We start from the raw sequence: 21,864 nt of genomic DNA, 5'->3' as shown, positions 1-21,864 counted from the left end.
GTCAACCATTTGTGGTGGACCAAATGGACTAAGCCTCTACCAGTTCGTTGCGCCCTCAAGTTCTAGTTCGACATCAAGTGCAGCAAGGACTACCACACCAGGCACATCGACCCGAGCAACATCAACTCTGGTGACACCGGCAACTTCGTCCACCTCTGCGGTCATGTCTGTAACGTCGGCGTCGGGCGGAACTTCGGTCTCGAGCATGATCCAATCCTCCACGACTAGTATTTTCAGCGTGACCGTCTCGACACAACCGGTGACCTCCTCTGTCACTTCAGGACCTTCGACGACCAGGTCAGCAACCCCGAGCTCAGCCTCGTCGCTGACCACTATTAGCTCTACGAGTTCTACAGCTTCGACATCGAGTGTGCCAAATTCGAGCTCGATCACTTCTTCCACCACACTCCGAAGCAGCACTAGCTCTGTGTCACGAACAACCTCGTCCGCAAGCACGAGTACAACGACTATTCTCTCTGGCACAACAACCACGTCCCAAACTGCTTTTACTACATCGCCGTTGACCACTTCTACAGGATTACCAACTTCATCATCAGGAACCAGCTCGGGGACTTTGATCTCGACAGGAGTGAGCACAAGCACATCCAGGTCCGTGTTGTCATCGAGTAGTTCCGGCTTTACTACTAGCTTTCTTCCTGGATCTTCGGCGACTAGCAGTACTCCGGTCTTCTCGAGCTCAACTCCTACAACCACAAGTCAACCGGGGTCTTCCACTCTGACGACTGTCTCAACTCGCCTGACCACTTCCTCCACTTCATCTAGCACCAGCACACGCACATCTAGTGTGACCAGCTCGTCGTCTTCCGTGCCGTCGAATGCCTTCTTCCCTGCCATCTACCTTGGCTGTGCGCCCGAGCTGCCAAATGGACGACTCCTCTCAGTCGCCTCCACGTCAAACTCCGCAATGACAATATCCTCGTGCATTTCATTCTGCACGGCGCAAAACTTACCCCTTGCCGGCTTGGAATATTCGAGGGAATGCTACTGCGGGTACGGTCTGTCGCCCTCCACAGTCGTCAATGCCACGGGATGTACCATGCCGTGCGCCGGCAATGCGCAGCAGATGTGTGGTGGACCCAGTCGCTTGAGTGTCTACAACAATACCTCGCTGTCCCCTCCCGGTGCGAAGGCGATCATAGCGGGCTACACTTACCAGGGATGTTTTACAGATCCTTCCGCGGCTCAGCGCACTCTGCAAGGGTACAGCACCTCCAATTCCACGTCCATGACGCAGGAGTTCTGTGTCTCGGCCTGCCAGATCAGAGGCTATAAATACGCTGGTGTCGAGTTTGGCAGGGAATGTTATTGCTCGAACCAACTTGGCACCGTGAGCAATGGGGGTAAAGGGGCGTCGGCACCAGAGGGGGATTGTTCCATGCTGTGCACGGGTGATGGTAACGAGTTTTGTGGCGGGAGTGCGAGAATCGGCGTTTGGATGAGCGCTGCTTGATGTGGTTTTTTTTTCCCTTTACAAACAGACTTGGTTCTGATTTTTTTTAGAGCAGTTTTTGAAAGCAGATCCTTCCTGCCTGTTGTTCCCTCTTGTGTGTGTGTGTGTGTGTGTGTGTGTTTGTGTATGGATAAAGAAGATATAGAATTGTCGTTCTTGCCATTTGGAGTGTCTGAATACACTATTACTGTCACTTATGAAACAGGCTTTCATCATCTCTATTTTTGGTGGTGTCATGTGTCTGACAATGTGTCATGGGCAGAGGTTTCTGTGGTAGGAGAAGAGAGCAGCGACGTTGCGCGCACAACGTTGGGGGTTAGGTGTGAACAAGTCGGCGAACGAGCCATCTTATTGAGACAAGACTCGAGAAGGAGAAACACAACAAGATCAGAGAAGGGAAGAGAAGGAGAATGCGGAGGGGAAAAGGTAAAGGAAGCCGAAGAGTTCAGGGAGGAAAGCCCACTGGCCTTGACGTTTCATTCGCATACCATTTCTTCGTCTTGTGGCTGATCATGTCGACGTACAGGTACCGCTGCGCGACGGCCTCGATCTCGGACCACGTCGACAGGTGCATCTCGTTGGTGGCGAGCTGTGTGAGTCGCGGGCCGTGGTAATTGCATTCGCTCTCGCTCTCGCTTTCGCACCTGAGATCCCCGTCGCGTTCGGCGGTGGCGGTGGTAGTGACAGCTGGATGGCGGTGCTGTTTCTGGCTCTTGCTCTGGCTCTTGCTCTGGCTCTTGCTCTGCTTCTGTCTCCGCCTCTGACTCTGCGAGCGGACGTTACACTCGGCGACGGTCCCCACGTACAGACACCACAGCCTATCCTCAGCGGTCCGCACCCGCATCCCGGCCGGAAGTGTGGAAGAAGACGTTTCCATCTGGAGGATCCTGGCGTCGAGGTCGCGCAGGGTGGTCGAGACGATGCGGCTCATGTCAAAAGCCCACGACCCGGCCTCCTCGAGCTTGGAGCCCGCGTCCATGCGCTCGTGCGCGGCCCGACGCACCCAGTACAGCGCGGCGAGGCTTAGGCAGGCCTCGGCCAGTGCGGTGGGCGAGTGGCCGAGTTCCCAGTCTTCCATACAGTCGAGGTAGTTGTTGAGCAGGTCGCCCTCGAGAACCATGATCCTCATGGCGCCATTGATCAGGATCGCCAGGTTGAACAGGTCGCGGTTGAGCATGATCACGCCCAGGGCATCGAGCCACTCACGAACACCCACGAAGACCCTACGCAAGGTCGGGGATAACGAGGGGGACAGGTTTGCGGTCGAGAAGGGGAATGCCGATGGGTAAGAGACACCATTCCCCGCTTCCTTGTTCAGGTCATCGGTGATCCTGGCCGGGAGGTTTTCCTCGGCCCAGCGGTGCAGGTCGAACGACGGCCTCGTCAGGGAAAGGCACGCCCGCGTAATGTCCTGCTGCAAGACGACCATCAAGAGCCGTCGCTCGCCGTCAAAGGTCCGTCCGTCGGGCTGGAGAAGGCGCCGCAGCATCAGCCCATGGACCCCCGCGCCCTGGAGGTTTCCGGCGGCGATCTCGGCACAAAACAGCGCATAAACGTTCCACACGTCGGGCTGCGCGTCTGGCCGGCTCCTCTTCGCGATGGATTTTCTCAGATTGTTCGTCGCCTTGCCGAGGTACTGCAACGCCATGACGACGCTCGAGCGATTATGGGCCGTAAGGGTCGAGAGGATAGCCGAAGACCGCGCGAGGTACGCGTAGCCCGCCACGCCGTCGTCGTCGAGTGCGCGCACGCTGTCCATCCAGAACCGATCGATGTGGTGTCGCCCGCCCACGACCGACGCCTCGTTGGCGTGGATGGCCGGCAGGATAAAGTCCCGCGTGAAGACCAGGAGACGGTTAACTTCGGGCGTGACGGCGATGGTTTTGGACGAGAAGGGATCAGAGTTTCCCGCCAGGATCACCGGAGTGAGGAGGCCGCTCTCGTACCCGCTGTCGTACTCCTCGGTACGCGGGGCTGTTCCCGTCCCAGACGACTGTTTTTGTTGTTGCTGGTGCCGTTGTTTCTGTATCTGTCTTTTCTCGTTCTCGACACCCCCGCCACCGCCACCGCTTCGTCCTTTGTTCTTCAGTGCCTCATCCTTCTCCCGCCGCCGTTGATGTGCCTGTCGCGCAACGTGTGCGTTGATGGTCGACTTGTTGAGAACGTTCGACCCCTGATATCCATCGAAGACGAAGGTCACTGGCCTGTCGGAACCTCTACCCATGACCCGCACGTTTCCTTTGCAAGTCCCAGTCCCAGTCCGTATCTTACCCCAGTCTGCTAATGGAAGCCTCAATCAACGTCCACCACCCATGGTACCCAGCAGGAAGGAAAAGAAAAAGTTAATCACTACTGAATCCTCCGTATATTCCTTCCCTTCCCTTTTGTCGATCGAGCAGGAGCATACAGGTACATTAATAATGCACCTCGGGATCAAGAGATCTATCTACCCGAGTACACCGTGTGTGACCGGACCAGCACACTACGGGGTTAGGTACCATCTCGATCGTCCTCGTCTCGGGGGATGTCTTTTCGGACGCGAGTTGCTCGGGTACTCCGTACCTACATACCCTGCTACCCTAGTAGGCTCAAGGCCGGGTGAAGAATTCCAGGCTGGGTGCCAGGACGTGGGTGGTTGGTTGGCTTATGTAAAGGTAACCCAGATTCATGCCAAACCCAGCAGGCTTAGTCATTTTTAGTCAATGTCAATGAACAGGAAGGTGGTTCCACTTTTTTCATCGCCAGCCATTACCGGATTAGGAAGAAAGGGGAGTGTAACAATACCAGGAGGGATTTGCTTTTCCCCTCCCCCCAGACGACGAAGACGCACTTTTCTGGGAACAAGCTCTTTTGTACGAGTGCGAGTGCGAGTAAGCTGCAAGGCGCGCACCAAATAAGCATACAGGCAGGCATGCAGCTGGGGAATCCCGTTCCTTTGTACGTAGGCACCGAGGACAAACAAGTCTTCATCGGAGCCGAGATGTAGTCGCGTACAGGTAGATCCAGGCGCGCTGGTATTCCGGATTTTCCTTACAAGCCAAGTACAAGTACAAGTATATTAGAGGGCATATGATATATCCACGGCTCATCCTTGAGGGGCTTGCTTGCTCGGTCGACTGATTCGACAAAAAATCTCTCTCACTCCTGGACGATCCTGACAAAAGGGGGGGAAATCCGAAACAAAAAAAACAACAACTTGTGTTCAAAAAACACACGCAACACAACACCGCACACACGTCTACGCAATACGAGAGTAACACGCACGCCAGGAGAAAAATGCCTTCTGGCGGCTGCCTCTGCGGCAAGATCAGGTACTCGTACGAAGGGGAGCCACTGAAGATTGTGAGGACCTCCCCCTACCTACACCACCATCCCATGATTTTTTTGGGACAAAAATGAGAGAAAAACATGATAGGCTCACCCTCTCAGCAAAGATCACCTGCCACTGCGGGCAGTGCCACAAGGCGACGTCGAGCGCGTTCAGCACGGGCGTCTTCCTCCTCGACACGCAGTTCACGCTCCTCTCCGACCCGACGGTGGTCCAGACGTACTCGTACCCGCAGACGTCGGACGCGTCGATCCAGACGCTGCACTTCTGCCCCGTCTGCAGCACCGTCGTGTGGAGGACCGGAGCCGCGGACAAGTACGCCGGCGTGTTGAGCGTGCAGCTCGGCACGCTCGACGACCCGGGCGTGAGGGACCGGCTGGAGCCCAGTGTCGAGCACTACGTGAGTATGCGGACAAAGTGGGTTAACAAGGTCCAGAGCGCGGAGCAGGAGGAGGGGGCCTGAAATGAAATGAGTTGGGGAGGATAGTGGTAGGGAAGAGAGGGGGTGAAACGTGGTCCAGGATAGATAGCACCGAGTGAGCACTCGGCTACTACTTGTGTGCGAGTAAACTTGACGAATGAGATGTTGGATCGAGATTGAGATTGGCGCCTCGGGGGATTGAGAATCTGGCTCTAGATCGATAGCAGCGCTTTGCATCGACTGCGGCCGGCGTGTTGCCGAAGGACGCGACGTGATATCTGCTGACTGCGGCCACCAACGCTACTTCTGACAGGGACAAGTACCTCTTACAGCTTCTCGATCGCTGCCCCCTTTGAAACTTGGGCAAGATACGAGCGATGAATCATCAAGGCACGAAAGCTAGCCTACGACAGATTGAGATCAGCGTGATGATTGAGAGATAAAGCCGCAATGCAAGTAACTGGCTGGCTGTCCCGTGGGCAACATCAAGGCTCGAGAATATTCTTCTGGAACCCGGCGAGCGGCTGACCAAGTCTCCAACTGGGTGACAACCAGTCCACATCCCACCGAATCCCTCACTGGATTGTCCTCTTGTGGTCTGAGTGTTGAAAAGGCCCTTTCCGTGTTGACACTCATTCCATCTTTTCCACAGATTCTTCGACATGGGTCACTGCGGGCTTCTTGTCCATGAAAGCGCCGGTGTTGACTTGAACGTCGTGCAAGGCCTTCTCCTGAATCTCGGTCTGATAGGTCTTGAACTTGAACACGCCGACCCGCTTCTCGAAAAGCTCGTCAATCTCCTCCAATGTTCTCCCTTTCAACTGTCCTCGGTCAGCCGAAGCCGTCTTCTCTCGCGGCGGTGCGTGTCTCTTACCTCTGGGATGCAAAAGAAGTAGAACAGTGCACACACAATGTTACTTCCGAACCAGATGTAACCATAGCGAGGACCCTTGACATCATCAGAGAACAAGATCGAGGATTGAAGGTCCGACGGTGCTTACCCAGTTCAGATCGGTCGGGTTGATGAAATATGGTGTGCAGAAACTGGTGAGCCACGCAAAAACGTATTGAATCGAGGTTGCCGACCCCACAGTCCACGCACGAAGCCGGGAGCTCACCAACTCTGTAGCCACGGGATAGGTCGCGGCGCCGACACATCCTGAAAGAGTCAGTAACAGCAGTCCACGCGGCGGATGCGGGTGCCCAAACCATTATAGAAGAACCCCCAAATGGCGACCATTGCCACCGTGACTTTGCCAGTCTCAATGGTGAAAGGTGAGACGCTCTGCGCAATCGCCATTCCCAGGAAGCAGAGACTTGTCACGACCGACCCAAAGATGCAAATGAATCTTCTCCCCACCAGGTGGCGCATGGCGTACATGCCGCAGTTGACGCCAACAAACCCAATGCAGGTGATCATGATGGAATACTGGAAAGCTTGCTTGATGCCGGCGATTTGGAAGAAATATGTTTGATACGCGATGGGGAACCAAGAGCCGCTCCCTGCTTGGGTCAGAATGGTACCCCAGCACAATAGTGTCCGTCGCAAATCGGCACCTGAGTCAGAAGTCAGCTACACAAGCCATACGCGAGACATGCCCGAGGCACTCACCGCGGAACATATCCAACAGTCCAACAGACTTTGCGATCCGTCTCTCTTCCTCGACGCCGCGAATGATTTCCGCCCATTCGAGTTCGAAATACTCGGGAGCCAACGAGTCGGCTCGCAACTTCTCCAAGGCTTTTCGGGCCTGGCTTTCTTTATTGTGGTGCAACAGCCATCGAGGGGTTTCCGGGACGAAGAATAGTCCAATACCCAAAAGGACAGGCACAATATAAAGGCTGCCAATTGGAATCTGATACGAACCCTTGTCCAAACGGTCCTTGGTATAGTTATCCACAATGGTCCCCAGGATCGCACCGATATTGACCCAGTACGCAAACAGTGCCACCATCACCCCTCTCAGATGAGCCGGGGCAATTTCCGCGGTGTAGATGTTCGAGAAGGTAACCAGGAAGCCATTTGAGAAGCCGAGGACAATTCGACCAAGATATATCACTCCCTTGTTTGTGGTGCCGATTTGAATGGCTAATCCAATGCAATTCAAAATGCAGGCCAACCAAAGCGCTGTTTTGCGGCCGTAAAAGGCTCCGAAAGCCCCAGCGAGGATCGACGAGAGAAAGGCACCGAGCGTCAAGAGGGAGCCGATCAGTTGTTGAAAGGTGCTGTCGATCCCATAGCCACCCGGGCTGTTAGGGTCGGGAAAGCCAAATACTTTTAGAAAGCCGGGCATAGCCTGAAGGGCACCGATTGCGGCACTGTCGAAACCTTTGCATTTCCACGTCAGCCACCCGTCGCTCCCTGGATCCAGCGCCTGATCTGCTGACAACTAACCATACTGGGTATTGGCGGTCGCGACAATGCAAGCAATCATCAAGCATTTGCGGTTGGCCCAAAGGGACGTCACCGGCACGGTGATTTGACTGGTATGTGGAACTTCCGACATCGTGGTACTGTTTGATGACGGCTGAAAGATGCCTCTCTCCTGTTGTCAGCAATTGTCCATGTGGAGGGTTGCCGAGATTCATATATCCTGTTGTTCACTCCACAGATTCCAACTAAACCTGGGGTTCCCTCCACAAAGCCAGCAGGACAAATACGATGTCAGATCAAAAGTGCAACAGGGGTGGTTTCGTCCCTTCCGGGGTTCAACGTCCACATGTGGAGCATATCGAGCTTCCTTTGATCAACCCCTCAGTTATCTCAGCCAGGGTCGAGCTCGACATCTGGATGAAAAGGGCAATTGGACTTGTCGGTGGCCGTATGCAGTACTGTTCCTTCGTCGACAGAAGTCAACTCCGCATTGTGGGGAGGATAGACATCCAACCTCGCTCTTGAGCCGAAAGGGCCAGTTGTGAGTATGTGTGCTAGTCCCGAAATGCCTCAGAATGTGGGATTTCGTCTTCATCGATACGTTCGGAAGTTAGTGCCATACAAAGACGTGACGAGGGAGTGGGAGTAGCAATAAACACTAATTCTTCCGAGCAATTGAAGACAGACTCTCGCGTATGGTATAGAGGTCATGGCTTGGCTTCTGTCGTCGGCCATGTTCTCACCATTCTTGACATTCCCGTTGTTGACCAAAGGAGCTTTTCACCTTTCTGATCTTCCACACGACTACTTCATACTGGTTTCGACAACGACGAGTCTGCCCCACATGCGGAACCACAACAAGGACAACAGGATAACTGCCGCCTTGGTTGTTTCGCGCTGGAGTCGTCTGGCCCGGGGATTCGCCGCTGCAAGAGGGACTGTGGCAGGATTGACGGTCGTTGGTGAAAGCTGCACTGGCGTTGATGACCATGCCAAAATCGGACAAGCCTCCTGTCAGTTGACGAATCCGAGAGAAGGGTACTTCCCGAGATCCTCAGTGCAGGTCAGTTGAGCGATCTTCGACCGACTCCGTGATAAGTCGACGAGGGCCACGCCTCCACAATCCCACCTGTCCACCAGTTGAGCACATAGAAATACAATGAGACCAGTGCAGAACTTGAACCAAATTCGCGGTCGCTTATCCTATGGACCGCATGGCAAGATGTCGCCGAGACGGATATCTAGATCGAGAGTTGGCGATTGGATCCCAAAGACTTTCAATTCTCGCAGCATCCAAAAAACATCCACAGGAGTGACGGGACTGGAGTGCAAAAGCAGTCCTTCGCACTCTGCTATCAGTCTGAGAAATGCCGCGCAATATCTCGTCAGGTTCCAAAAGGCTTCAAATCACTTCAATCGTCAAGGTAGATAGTCGAGGTTGAACAAACCTCCACCCTGTTGAAACCCCAATAAGCTGGGCATATCCATTATCTGAAATCCATTGACATCTTGATCTGAAACGTTCAGTTCCGAAAATTGATTCACGTTACTCCACGCGTCTCCGAAATAGTTGGCAGAGAAGTTGAAATGCTGTGCCTCGAGGAATTCAGCCGTGGCATTTCCAAAGGGCGAGGACATAGTCCTCTCATCGCCCCCGCCGCCACCCTGCAAAGCATACTGCATGACGGGTGGGGGAGGCAAGTGATCCTGCAGGCCTTCCCGCATCGCACCTTGATAGACAGAAGTTGAGAGCGGCCCACCCTCGACATCTCCGCTCGACATCGTGGTATATGGGGTACCTGGAGGTGCTCTCGTAGATAGTTGACATATTGATGCATGATTTTTGATTTGTTGGCTGGACTCGAAAGAATGCCCCCCTGCCGACATTGACCGACCAAAATGTGTTTGAACGGGTAATCCGGTACTCATTTGATCGATGGCCACCTCGGTCAAGCCTGGACGATTCATACCGAAGCTCACAGAAGAAGAACAGTTGACATCAGCCGAACTTTCAGTAGTCGGTCCACTGTCCCGTGGGCCTTGGCACTTTAGACGTTCTCGAGTCTCTGTAAATTCTGCAGGGAGTAGCGCAATCATAGTCTTCCGAGATGTTAGCCCCCGAATTGTGACGTAGAGATGGAAAGCCATCCACTCACCTCCAGAATGGTCTGCGCTCGGTCAGCAGTGTTGTTGCACTTTGCGAGAAGAGCAATAGCTTTTCGGCCAATCGATATATCCTTGAAAGACTGTTCTCTCCCTTCCCAGTCGTGGGAATCGAGAATGATGAACATGAGTGTCACGACAGATCCGAAAATCATGTGCAAGACAGTAAAACATCCACCCCGGAGCAGATCTTGGTTGTACATTTCGTCGCTGAGGCTCAGAATAGTGTGACACGCTTGCACACAGGCAGCTGCGTACGGAGGAAAAGTAAGATCGGGCGATGATGTATTTTGAGTAGTGGCTTTGGAGAGATAATGGAGGAAAGGCCTGTAGAGGTAGAGTTGAACGTGGGCATGCGACATGCGGAGTAGATATTGCGTCCTAGAGTAAGCCAGGTTAGCCAATCCTGGGCTTCCTCGCATGTAGGAAGGGGATGTTTACCGGAGCAAAGGTCTGGAAACCATATGGGCCTTCGGACGGAATCCGAATGGCAGATTCTCTATCCACCTTTTCAGAGCCCTCTCGATATCTTTGACCTTCTCAACGCGGACCAGATATGTTGCAGCCGGTGTTCCGTGCGTGGTGACGACTCCTCGAGGCGGATATATGTCCCTGACAACCTGCTCCAAGATCTTGTAAAGGGCGATGATTGCATTCAGGCCCGCTATCGAACACACTTCCTCCGGAGGCTGGGGCAAAATACATGTTTTGGTGATGTATTCATCGTTAACTTCCATCGGCAAATCTTGGTCGACATTCTCGTCGCTTAAGAGCTTGGGCATGCCACATGCCGTTGCAAAGTAGCTTCCGAGGAGTCTCAGGACCCAGAATATTCTCTTGCCTACCTCTCGTTCGATTAGATCGTCATGTTTAGACTTTGAACGATGGAGACCCATGCGGAGGGCAAGTGTCAGTGCATGGGTCACGTATGAGTAACAGGTACCAACACGGGCGTTGCAGACGGTGAAAAGGATGAGGAATATCATTGTTTGGAGTGATTGTTCATCTGTACCGTCGCCAACGTCAACAAGGGCACGGCTGGCAGCGAAGTACTGTAGTCTGCCTGAAAATTAGCTTCACAAAATGTTGTACTTGACGATGTGGCGAACTTACCCCTCGGCGATCTCGTGCTCGCGAGAGGCATGCGCAGAGTCAACCTGAATGAACATACACCCTAGGGCAAGGGTTGCATAGAGAAGAGAGAGGAATCGTAGCTGCTCGATCGGGAAATCATTGGGTGTCGTCGCGTAAATGGTTTCAAGGGAACGATCGAAGCTCGGCCGATGTAGGATGGGAAAAAGAGAATATGACTCCATCGCAGCATCTACCAAGGCACGAGCCCTCTCTCTGGGAGGAAGGCAGGCGGTTGCGGCAAGAGAGTAATCACACTCAAATAGTTTTGCACATGGTTTCCTTGGAGGACGAATTCGTGAACGAACATTGTCGCCTGGCCAATCTTTGATCCTTTCTCTCATCCGTTGGATGAACGCACGGTCTCCCGAGTATCCCTGAAATCCGTCCTCGGCTTCCTCGGTTGCGTGTCGCGTGAGAATGAATCTCGGAGCCGTCCAGGAGATGTCTTCGTCATGGTCCTCTAGAGAGTGCTCAGAAGAATAGGACAAGCTCGACTGGCCGGCCAATTGGCGCTCTGGAGAGGGTGGCATGCGCATCGGATCTGCAGGTTGTGTGAGGTTCTTGATACATGATTCTAGAACCTCAATCCTGGTCTTGAGAGACTCGACCTGCTCAGTGGTACGAAGGTATCTTCTCTTCCTCCGACGCGGTTCCGGGTAGATACAGTCTAGAGCAGTTAGGGAACATCGCGCGCCAACAATACTGTGTCGTCTCTGGCTGACCTTGAAAGGAGATTGCACAATGTCTGCAGGGATGCTTTCTGTCGCATCTAACCTTCCGTTCTCGACAGGAACTGCAGGCTCTTGAGATAGGTTGGAGGTTTTGTACCTCGCGCTTCTTCGTGTTCAGCTCGAGAGGCACGTCGTGCGACTGTTCCGAATCGCCGTCGGTAAGGTTACTGCGATTAACATCTATGTCACTCCGAGAGACGTTTCCAGCCCCATTATTTGAGGATCCAGGATCCTGGTATGAGGAGGACTGCATAACACGTCGAATTATTGTTCATTGACCTTCGTCCTCTTCACCATATATGCTGTGAGAATGTGTGGGAATATGCGAAGGGTGCTGACAGTCACAGGAGGGATTGAACATGGGAGTGATTGTGTTGTCAAATAACTGTCTGGGGTTGGCAGCTCACCTCATATGGCGCAAGGTGTGAGCATGAAAATATTTGGTTGGATACTGATTGATGGATCAGCGGTGGAGGATATATGTACGAGGGAGTCGGGTGGTCACTGGGTGGGAGAAAAGAGGAGATGCGAAGTATTATTACACGCATTGAACAAACAGGTGACTTCATGAGTTGCCTCGAGCAGGTACTTTTTAGGGGCTCCTGCAGCCTAAAAATTACGCCCGCTAAGTCCGGGGGCTGTTGATGGGTGCCACTTAAGCACAAATACTGCTTATTTCCGCACTGCACGGGGATATCCAATGACTGACATTCTAACCCCCAAAACGCCTGAGAAACCTGCCTTTACAAATACACCGCGAACCCAATCCCTCCAACCGATATATTACCAATGAATCCATCTATCTCCACGCCACCCATTGCAGACATCATCCGTCGCGGTCGACAACTAGTAGCCCTATCACCCCTGCTATTCTAATTTTACAGGATAACGTTCTCTCAGATACCCGCCATATCGGTGTAGGAGAACTGGTGCTGGGATCAAAGCGAGCGTAACAAAGCCCAACAGAGAATTTCCCCACTGTATTCGATGTCAGCACACTCGTTGGGCCTTGAGTAAGAGTCAAGCTGTAAAGAGACTTACTCCGTATCCTAGACTCTGATATAGCGAAGGGCCCGCAAGTGGAAGAAATGCGCCGAAGAAAGATCTCGTCACGGTCACCGAGGCTATCCCGGACGCTGCATACCGAGAATATGAGTCGATAATGTACGTTTGGATGGACGTGAAGATCCCAATCATTCCAAAGCCGAATGGCAACAGCCCAATGATAGGGACAATCCAGTGTACTTTTGCTTGAATTGACCATCCGTACCAAAAGAAGGATATGGGGACGAAGAAAGCAAAAAACAGACACATTGTCAGTCGCATCTCGGGCTGGTATTCTCCGTTGTTGGCGTTGGAAAGGCGGACTATGATCTTGTCGCTTGTGAGACCAAATAGAGCCTGTCCGCAAAGCAGACCGAGTCCTAGGCCAATGTAGGCGAGACCTGTCAAGTCTGGAGTCCAGTGATACGCATCCTCAAAGACAGTGGTAACTGTCGTGAAGAGCAAGTAGAGGCAGCCGTATATCAGTGCAACGTAGATCGCCAATAGTCCAACAATTGGAGACAAGAATAGCAGCCTCAGAGGCCTTATCAAGCTGCGACCAAGGAGAGCCTTTGCGGAGCGTTTGCCCAAGACTTTATCATAGCAACTTGTCAGATCGTCGCGGTTCAACTCTCTTGCAAGTCGACGGGTCTTGTAACGGATGAGGACAGTGTGATTAGTCTCGCGATAGAAAACGAGAATGAATCCAGTGCAAGTACCTGCAACGATCAAGAGAGTCCAAAAGACCTGCAAGGGGGCAGACAAATTAGAATCATCCACAGATTTTTGATCAGAGAACTTACCCATCTCCATCCTGCGCCTTGCGCTATGAAGCCCCCACAAATAGGACCGAGGACGGGGCCAAAGAGTGGCCCAGCGGTAAAGATGGACATGGCCAGGCCACGCTGTTCCTTCTCGAACATGTCCGCGATCGTGCCACCGCCAATAGTCAAGCAAGCAGACCCACCCATGCCCGTGAGCAATCGGAAGACGATCAGTGATGAGATATTGGGAGCTAGAGCGCAGCCAATCTGCCACACCACGAAATGAAGCGATGCTATATTCAAGACGATGCGTCGACCATATATCTCACTGAGAGGTGAGAGAAAGAGTGGGCCAATCTGTAGAGAGAACTGTCAGACATAGACGGAAACAGGAGGCATTCAGATTGGAGAACGATACCGCGTAGCCAAGAACGTATGCTGAGACAACGAAAGTGCTCAGGATGGTTGAAGTGTTGTTGAAGTCGGCATCGGCAAATCGAACGGCAGGTGCGAAAACCGAAGACGCAAACGGACTGTAAACTTTGAGCATTCAACCAGAGGCGCAAGTAATTCTGAACTTCCATGCTCACCTGATCAATGTCATTGAGCTCACGAGAGCTAGAATGGTCCATTTTCGCAATGGGTTGTAATTCCGTGGATTCTCTGGATCATCTTGCCCTTCCCATCCGACGATACCTTGATCAAGATCCTGCTCCGGGAGCACATCCCTTTTCAATAGGTGTTCTTTTCGTTGGTGTCCTGATTTTTCAGAAGGCCCATTCTGTGATGCTGCCTCGTCCTTGGGCAGATTCAGTTGGTTGGGTGTTTGCAGGGTTCCTTGCTGTGCGTTGAGGGCTATCGGGACCTCGATGTCCCCATTATTTTGGTCCCTAGCTTTGGTTGAAGCCATGATTCTTGTCCTCAAGAAATAGTATCAGGCCTGCTGGATAATGATATAGTGATCGCCAACACATCAGCATGTCGGAACCAATCCTTTCTTGCCTTAGCATGAAGCTTTTATAAACATAAGGAAAAAAGAAGGCATCATCCTTAAAATGACGCTTAGGCAATGTTGTAGATTGAGGAGTCGTAATGAGGCCAGCAGTCTACTCGGTGCAATGCTGTCAGTCTCCACATACTCTGCAATTCACGAGAAGAGGTGCTCTCGGGCCTTCCATCACCATTTCTCCGTGATTCGGGTTAGCGTAGTCTAGAAAAGGTGGGTCTCTGGACTAGCGCCCCACAAGCAAGACCAATCAAGCCTCGACTCCCGTCTGGGGCAAAACCTTGACATGTCTACAGCCACCATGCTGAAGCACACGACCCGCCGTACGAGTAGAAACAACTCAGTGTTCGACAATCAGGTCTCACTGTAAGATGAGAGCTTTAACCTAGATCACGGCCCGGATCTCCCTGCGCACCGACTCTTTGCCAGGAGAAATTACATCGATGGCCATATTATCCGGGTGGGATCCACCAGATCAGAGGAGAATTGGGTCTGTAATCTTCGATCCTTGAATACGAGTCACTTTCCGATCTCAAAGTCCGTCAAATATGGATGGAGATATCGGAGACAGGCGTGGTGGTTTGCATCACTGCAGTCACCGCACCTCCACACAGCTCCGTCTCAAAATCCACAGCCGCAAAATGCCTTTTAAGCAGACCTGGCGCTGGAGAATATTCTCGACCAAAGGGTCAGCTGCTTGCAAAGGCAACCATATCCATTTAGAACACTACCGGTCCTCAATTGACCAGTTTCCCGTCCAGACAGGGCCAAGATGACCTCCAACAGACCGGATACCTGCTGTTACAAAGGTTTCAAGCATGAAGGCGAAGCAACGGGTCAAATGGAACAATGGGGCGATTTCGAGGTCTATGTCAAATACCCCGAGAACAAGTCGACGGAGAGAGCGATTCTCTTGTAAGTTTACTGTCGACTTTCAAAGCTGCCGATCCAGCCCTGCCCAGCCCATCCTATCCAAGCAACAATGTCGCCCCCTCACTGACGTGCAATTGCCAATTCAAAACAGCTTGACCGATGTAATTGGCCACCGCTCCATCAACTCTCAGCTCCTGGCCGACCAATTCGCTGCCAACGGATACTTTGTCGTGATGCCTGACCTCTTCTACGGCGATGCAATCGAGTTGAACCAGCTCGGCGAGCTCGATATTCCCAAGTGGTTCGGAGGTGGATACAGCGCCCGGGGCATTGGACACGACGCGTCCATCGTCGACCCGATTGTCGAGACATGCTTGTCTCAGATGCGGCTCAAGCACCACTGCAAAGTATGTGAAAAACCAAGTCTTTTGGGCGAGAATACAAGAATCTTTTCAACTTCGGCAAGATCTCTGACCGAGAGCGACAGAAAATCGGCGCTGTGGGCTACTGTTTCGGGGCGAAATACGTCGTCCGCTTCCTGCGGCCAGACCAAGCGAAGATCGACGTCGGTTACGGCGCACACCCAAGCCAGATCGCAAGGGACGAGCTGCAAGCTATCAAAGGACCCTTCGCCATCGCCGCGGCGGCCCACGACCACGTGTTCCCGCCCGAGAAGCGCCATGAAAGTGAGCAGATTTTGGAATCATCGGGCCTGCCCTACCAGATAAACTTGTACGGCGGGGTTGCACACGGGTGAGTTTTTTTGCTCTGTAATTTGAGTCTAGAGCATACACACACACACACACACACACACACACACACACACACACACACACACACATCCACACAAACGCCGGGCAAAGCTAACGAGTTTGGGGCCGTTTCACCTTCCAGATTTGCGGTGCGTGGAGATCTCAAGGACCGCGTGCAGTTGTACGCAAAGGAAGCATCTTTCTTACAGGCTCTGCAATGGTTTGAGGAGTATCTAGAGAAGTGAAAAGAAATAGATAGGTAACATCAGTCACCGGCCTTTCCGTCCTAATAGGAGCCGATGTGACGCCCGCTAGATTACATCCTTTGCCCTCGGTCTCGACAAAGCATCGGATACATGAATGATTGCTGTGTCTGCCTCTCTCAAGGGCCACATTGGACTGTTCTTCCTTCAATAGTACGCTCGTTGAATTAGCACTTTCAGAAGACAGCATCTACGTGCGAGTCCGTTTTCCACGGATGTTCACCTTCTGGCCACTTCCGGTTTCCCCCTATCTGAGGCGCAAATCGTAGGCCTTCTTGATTAATATCAAATGGTGCTGATGCAATCCTACCACCGCGATCAAACCATCACAACCTCATGATCGAGCCACGTAGAGTAAATCCTAATGCGAATCGACGAGTATCCTAAGTGATTAGTACCTCTCGAACGTATCTCGCCAGGTCAAGCCATGCTTCAGTGGCCGTATCCAAGGCTGGGTCACTCTTCAGCTCTCTAGGGACAAGAATTTACGACCAGTGAGATATAGGAAGTTCGTTTACCGTCGGGTTCTCCACAAAGCACATACCTGGCCCTCGTTCAGCCGTAGAGCCTACCGCGGGCTTATTTGGTCGTGTCAATAGTCTTCGTATTGTATCTGACACCGAAGCGAGATCTTTTGCGAAATTGAGGAAATCGAGAACTCGCTCAGAAAACCACTGCTGCGGCATTCTCTTCCAGACGAGGGATTTTCCCGAAAAACGCTTTATGGAAGCCAGGTACGCTAACCTGCCCATTCTCCTTTCTCCTCATACTTTCCTCCGTTCAGCTGATAGGCAGTAATGACCTTTCTTAGCTGGTCGGATCAAAGATATTCCGTTCCTGGAATCAAGAGTGAAGCTGTGCGTCAAAGTACACGGGGAGCGATACCTGTTTCCTGTCGCAATGGAGCACCATTCATAAGGGTACGCCCTCGAATTCACCCCGCGCATGTTTGGCCAATTTTCTTACCCCTCATGGTGCGGGTAGCCACCATGGGCAGACTGTCTCTCCGGCCTACCATGTAGCCGGTTTGGTAGTCCCTCGTGGGCTGAAGTGTCCTGGCCCTGGCCCTATCCTTGTCGGGCGGCGGACGGAGGCATGACTAAAGAGGTTCAGGGCATCCACAAAATCGCCCTTGGTTCGCCTTTCTGGCCATCACCTGTGACGACCGGAACTGTCAGAACCTGGTCGGCGACGCCCTCAAGGCCATCTCTGACAAGGCGTGGATCACCACGGAAGAACGAAGCTCCGCGATCGGCAAGATGGTCGACGTGATAATGGAGGCGCCTGAGGAATGATGTTTGTTTTCCCGGCACTTCTCAGTGACGGAGCAGCTGGCCCAGGAGAAGGTCGTTTACAAGTTCTTGCGGGTACGTCTGAGGGAAGATGTGCTTGGTATAGGTCTCCCAGTCCGAATCATCCAAAGCGCTGAAGAATTTCACGTACTCCCAATATTCTGGATACCAGCCGGCGTTCTCCCAGTCCAGAACGGCGGTGATCCGGCGGTTGTGAATGATGATGTTCCGTGGATTGATGTCGCCATGGGTGAGCAGGATCTTGTGGGTCGATGTCATAACTTTAGAGAAGGTCGAGGAAAATCTGCGCTGTGCCGCCTTGATGAGATCAGACTGGAGGAAGTCGTTGAATTGCATTTCAGTCGCAAAAGGACCACCGACGAGGGTGGTTTTCCGAGAGTCAACCGCAGCAGTGCCTCCGATACCTCCTATATAATTGCCTCGCTTCTCTCGTAGATTACCGAGGATCTCTCGTAGCTGTCCGCTAATTTCCAGTTTTTCCTCGTTTGAGAGGGTCGGCCATAGTTCGGACAGTGGTTCGCCCTCGACGTATTCCATGACAATGACGTGAGTACCGTCGGATTGAGGATAGTCGTCATATACCTCTGGCACAGGCACCGACGTATTCTGGCGAACAAAGCGAAGAGTATCCGCCTCCTCCCTTCTGACGCTGGATCCGGATTTGATGACCACGTTGCCTCGACGTAAGACTGTGCGGCGCGAAGTGGAGAGAAACACAATGTCAGGGCCATCACACTGTAGGTCAACGATCGTGAGATTCTTCATGTTTCCGCGAACGTTGAGGTAAGGGAGAAAGGTTTGGACCTTTTCGAAGCCTTTTCCAAGAGTTTGTGTAGGGCCGAACGAGGACCAAGAGATTCCTGATTGTAGCCAGGGGCCAACCGGGAGCCATCTAAGTGTACGACGTAGAGACAAGACAGATCACGTTGTGGTCACGTGCCCACTAGCGCTACTACATTTGGCGTTGTCGTCTTGGCAAAAGGCTATTCCTCATGAGCACGTGACTGTTACGGCTCGTCCCAGGCGACCACCAATAACTGTTGAGACCCAATTTTGGACCTTTTGGAACCGAAATCGTGTCACACCCTGCGGTCTGTTCATACACAGAGGAAAGGTCAAAGGTCCCAGATCCTGAAGTGGTGATTCAAGACCATCGAGAGGGAGGAGAGAGTGGGTATGGATACACAATCAGACTATGAGCGGGACATCCCGTCGACCGAGCCCTCCACCCCAAAGGAGGCCTTCTCGATCGAAATCCTTGATACAGAGGGTGGAGGAGTTTGAGCGCAGGGACTATCTGGAAATGCTCGACAGACTCACGCGCGACAATCTTAACCTGCAACGAGATGTTCTGCACTATCAAAGAGAGTGGTGCGCATTGCTGGATCTACTCCAATACGTGAATGAGGCTTTGGTGAGACTACAGAATGCCCTGGCCAAATGCTTTCAGGAGCAAGTAGATGCTGAAGAATACTGGCTTACATCCTGGGGAATCGAAGACGAAATCACCAGAGGTGCGGGATATAATCCAACCGGATGGGTCTAGCATAGTCATCAGCACCTCCACCGCAGAATGTGAACTGTGGTAAATTGACCGAGTAGGCGAGACGGTCAAGGTGAGGCGACTGGAATAGTGTAACGAAGAATGTTGTTTACAAAGAGAGGCAGGAGAACCCCTACTGCATGACAAAGACCATTCGAGGCAGAGACGCTTTCGATTCCTTATCAACATTTACTCTCCCTTAATCTGTACACAGAATCCCCCTGGAGCTCACTCGACGATCCATCCCAAGTCAGCTCAGAGCATATCCGTATACCCAGGCACTCGTTCCACCAAGTAGCTTCATCTTTACATTGCCGTGCTCCCAAGTCAATAAGACGGTCCCGAGACAAAGAATGGTTTGATTCGAGCCAAGAGCTTTGTGTGATTTGAATTGCTCGTATCCAGTCAGTATTCGAGGCATTGAATAGGTACTTATCGGACGTGAGAAGAAACAGATCAGGCCATAATTCTAGATTCTCTTTCAAGAAGACTAGAGCAACTAGGAATCGCAGTCGAGAGAAATCTAAGCAGTTATTTACCTCAGCTTTTAATATGACATCCCTAATATTTGAGGCGGGAAGGTCGCGACTCTTACGGAAGAAGTTAGAATGAAACCAGAGTCTTCCAGGCATATTTTGGTCATACTACGTAGCTTCGGCGCCCGAGACGTATACAAGTCGTACTAAGACGGGTTTTCCTAGCGAGGTTTCCAAAAAATACTGTTGATATCTCTTTCTATAGTAGTCTTTCGGGTCTAAGATTCGAGTATAAGATCCGAATACACTCCCGAAGGTTCGTAACATCTTTATCTCCGAGGTAACCCGCGATTTGTGTAAGTAGTTCGATAACCTCGAAACTTTCCAGATACAGAGGGCAACATTCTGCTAGTCTCGTTTGTGCCACGTCTTGCTATCAAAACTGTCTCCATGACCGGCAACTGCTGGATAAGCCGAGACCTTGACTCCCAGTCGGAGCAATATGCTTGATGAAGACGAGAAGGACCTGCTTCGCGGCCCACAACCCAGAACTGTGCAACACCGGATGATCCCAAACCACGCCGGTCCAACCAAGCGTTTATGCAAACGTAAGTAGGAAATGGTATCTCAATGGTCAAGGCATCTCAATCAAACACAAATGAAATGAGCTTCATCAATCTCATACAACCAACCCCACGTGAACATCGTACACTGCCACGACTTCGACACATGCCCCATACCATGGTGATTTGGGTGAGTGGGTTGTCACTCGGGAAGGGTTGATATCTTTCGTTTTTTTTCTTCCAAATTATCGACGCTCATATCTTGAGAGCAGCCTTTTCATCAATAACAGTGAATGGACTGGTCTTCTTTGCCACAGGCCGCTTTACACGGAGGACGGCATCTTGATCTGACATTCTTCTGCCCAGTGCGCGCTCGACTTTTGCGCCCAAGCTCAGTTTGCTCAAGTCATCAGACTTTTTCTGCGAGGGTACGAAGCGCTGTTGCGATAGACGCTTGTTTTCCAGCCTGTCCAGACCCTGTGTGAGATGGCGGATTTCGGCCATGCCCGTTTCGGGACTGACGGTAATATTGGCAGTGCCAGAGCCGGAAACGAGAGTCTGTGCATTCGAGTAGTTGCTTGTTGTGGTGGCAAAGGAGGGAGAAGCAGAGTAGGTTGAGTAGCGCTTGGAGGTACGCTTCGATGTGAGCTGTTCATGTTGTCAGTCAGTAGCGTGACGCTGCGAGGACTGAATAATTTGGGACTTACGCTGGGGGCCATAATTGGCCTTTGGGATTCAAGAGATCGGCGAGACATGACTGCGGGAAGAGGCGGTTGTAGTTGCGAGTTGCCTTATTCACCCAGTTCTGGGATCAAAGTGAAGCCAATGTGCTCGAGGACAAGGTCGTTGGTTGTGCTGGCCACACACCCGTTTTCTTGCCCCAGTGACCCAGATGTTGCGGTACCAGGATGCTGGGGTCGTGGGAGGGTGATAGAGAGAAATAGCGGTTTTTCCAGAATAAGTGTGCGCCAGTAAAGGGTTAATAAGTCTGAGTGTGCACAGAATGAGTCCAAAGCAGCGGTGACGGTGGAGTGGGAAACGAGCAAGCGTGGCCGAAAACTGCAACTCCGCTGGTGATCAAAGTCAAGTCCGGACTAGACGGTCTAACTGCCAGTGCTGACGCCAGCGAATGGAGTTCAATTTTTGGTGGCTCTGGCAACCCGGGGAGATTGGCGTTGACCTGGTATCTTGAGTCTATAGCAGTAGGAAGAGTCGCAACAGAGGAGGAGAGATAGTGAAATCTGAGGGGAGTTGGAGTAGTAATAATAGCGACGGAGGTAGAATCACTCAGGTGGATGAGATTGGGGCGACGCAAGAGAGAGTCCGAGTAAGTCAGCGGTAATGCTAGGGTAATTGGACAAGGCAGATTTGTGACTCCAAGGGATTGGACTTGGAAAGATCCTGGAGCTTTGTCGAGAGAAGAAGAAAAGGATGGATGCAAGAGATAAAAAATAGGGAAAAGAGGGATGCAGGTGTGCGCATGTGTAAGAAGGTGTCTCTGTCTGGTGATGGCTGATGGCAGCGGTGGTGGTCGATCCGCCCCGAACGGCTGGGCTCTCTTGGTACTGTTAGGGCTGCCTACCCAGGGTTAGAAACAAGCTTGTTTAACCCTTGGTGGGCTCCCGGGCAACTTACTGGGTACCTG

At 52.2% G+C, this 21,864-nt stretch overlaps 11 protein-coding genes across 11 annotated transcripts; 4 read left to right on the top strand and 7 right to left on the bottom strand.

Moving 5' to 3' along the window:
• Window positions 1–36: 36 nt before the first annotated feature.
• On the bottom strand, window positions 37–855 carry AYO20_04614 (S-methyl-5-thioribose-1-phosphate isomerase; the record flags this gene model as incomplete). Its single annotated transcript, XM_022642910.1, has 2 exons — window positions 37–704; window positions 795–855. 2 exons carry the CDS (start codon window positions 853–855, stop codon window positions 37–39), a joined length of 729 nt encoding a protein of 242 aa, XP_022501212.1.
• Window positions 856–1,057: 202 nt separating this feature from the next.
• AYO20_04613 (hypothetical protein) lies at window positions 1,058–1,471 on the top strand (the record flags this gene model as incomplete). Its single annotated transcript, XM_022642909.1, has 1 exon — window positions 1,058–1,471. The coding sequence occupies one exon, from the start codon at window positions 1,058–1,060 to the stop codon at window positions 1,469–1,471; it is 414 nt and encodes a 137-aa protein (XP_022501211.1).
• Window positions 1,472–1,916: 445 nt separating this feature from the next.
• AYO20_04612 (hypothetical protein) lies at window positions 1,917–3,695 on the bottom strand (the record flags this gene model as incomplete). Its single annotated transcript, XM_022642908.1, has 1 exon — window positions 1,917–3,695. The coding sequence occupies one exon, from the start codon at window positions 3,693–3,695 to the stop codon at window positions 1,917–1,919; it is 1,779 nt and encodes a 592-aa protein (XP_022501210.1).
• Window positions 3,696–4,866: 1,171 nt separating this feature from the next.
• AYO20_04611 (hypothetical protein) lies at window positions 4,867–5,262 on the top strand (the record flags this gene model as incomplete). The annotated part of the gene is made up of 1 exon (XM_022642907.1): window positions 4,867–5,262. One exon carries the CDS (start codon window positions 4,867–4,869, stop codon window positions 5,260–5,262), a length of 396 nt encoding a protein of 131 aa, XP_022501209.1.
• Window positions 5,263–5,852: 590 nt separating this feature from the next.
• AYO20_04610 (hypothetical protein) lies at window positions 5,853–7,727 on the bottom strand (the record flags this gene model as incomplete). The annotated part of the gene is made up of 6 exons (XM_022642906.1): window positions 5,853–6,041; window positions 6,095–6,169; window positions 6,222–6,379; window positions 6,430–6,777; window positions 6,833–7,549; window positions 7,616–7,727. 6 exons carry the CDS (start codon window positions 7,725–7,727, stop codon window positions 5,853–5,855), a joined length of 1,599 nt encoding a protein of 532 aa, XP_022501208.1.
• A 1,286-nt stretch (window positions 7,728–9,013) lies between these two features.
• On the bottom strand, window positions 9,014–9,376 carry AYO20_04609 (hypothetical protein; the record flags this gene model as incomplete). The annotated part of the gene is made up of 1 exon (XM_022642905.1): window positions 9,014–9,376. One exon carries the CDS (start codon window positions 9,374–9,376, stop codon window positions 9,014–9,016), a length of 363 nt encoding a protein of 120 aa, XP_022501207.1.
• Window positions 9,377–9,642: 266 nt separating this feature from the next.
• On the bottom strand, window positions 9,643–14,340 carry AYO20_04608 (hypothetical protein; the record flags this gene model as incomplete). The annotated part of the gene is made up of 11 exons (XM_022642904.1): window positions 9,643–9,669; window positions 9,751–10,138; window positions 10,199–10,816; window positions 10,871–10,931; window positions 11,250–11,613; window positions 11,666–11,869; window positions 12,505–12,600; window positions 12,664–13,413; window positions 13,470–13,787; window positions 13,849–13,963; window positions 14,021–14,340. 11 exons carry the CDS (start codon window positions 14,338–14,340, stop codon window positions 9,643–9,645), a joined length of 3,261 nt encoding a protein of 1,086 aa, XP_022501206.1.
• An 868-nt stretch (window positions 14,341–15,208) lies between these two features.
• Window positions 15,209–17,619, top strand: AYO20_04607 (hypothetical protein; the record flags this gene model as incomplete). Its single annotated transcript, XM_022642903.1, has 4 exons — window positions 15,209–15,351; window positions 15,461–15,716; window positions 15,797–15,995; window positions 17,438–17,619. 4 exons carry the CDS (start codon window positions 15,209–15,211, stop codon window positions 17,617–17,619), a joined length of 780 nt encoding a protein of 259 aa, XP_022501205.1.
• Window positions 17,620–17,640: 21 nt separating this feature from the next.
• Window positions 17,641–18,402, bottom strand: AYO20_04606 (hypothetical protein; the record flags this gene model as incomplete). The annotated part of the gene is made up of 1 exon (XM_022642902.1): window positions 17,641–18,402. One exon carries the CDS (start codon window positions 18,400–18,402, stop codon window positions 17,641–17,643), a length of 762 nt encoding a protein of 253 aa, XP_022501204.1.
• A 430-nt stretch (window positions 18,403–18,832) lies between these two features.
• Window positions 18,833–19,183, top strand: AYO20_04605 (hypothetical protein; the record flags this gene model as incomplete). Its single annotated transcript, XM_022642901.1, has 1 exon — window positions 18,833–19,183. One exon carries the CDS (start codon window positions 18,833–18,835, stop codon window positions 19,181–19,183), a length of 351 nt encoding a protein of 116 aa, XP_022501203.1.
• A 1,291-nt stretch (window positions 19,184–20,474) lies between these two features.
• On the bottom strand, window positions 20,475–20,938 carry AYO20_04604 (hypothetical protein; the record flags this gene model as incomplete). The annotated part of the gene is made up of 2 exons (XM_022642900.1): window positions 20,475–20,867; window positions 20,927–20,938. The coding sequence occupies 2 exons, from the start codon at window positions 20,936–20,938 to the stop codon at window positions 20,475–20,477; spliced, it is 405 nt and encodes a 134-aa protein (XP_022501202.1).
• Between the last annotated feature and the right edge of the window lie 926 nt (window positions 20,939–21,864).

This window comes from Fonsecaea nubica, assembly GCF_001646965.1.
Source record: "Fonsecaea nubica strain CBS 269.64 chromosome Unknown Scaff24, whole genome shotgun sequence".
Lineage (NCBI taxonomy): Eukaryota > Fungi > Ascomycota > Eurotiomycetes > Chaetothyriales > Herpotrichiellaceae > Fonsecaea > Fonsecaea nubica.
This window is presented reverse-complemented; position numbering and strand designations above follow the sequence as displayed.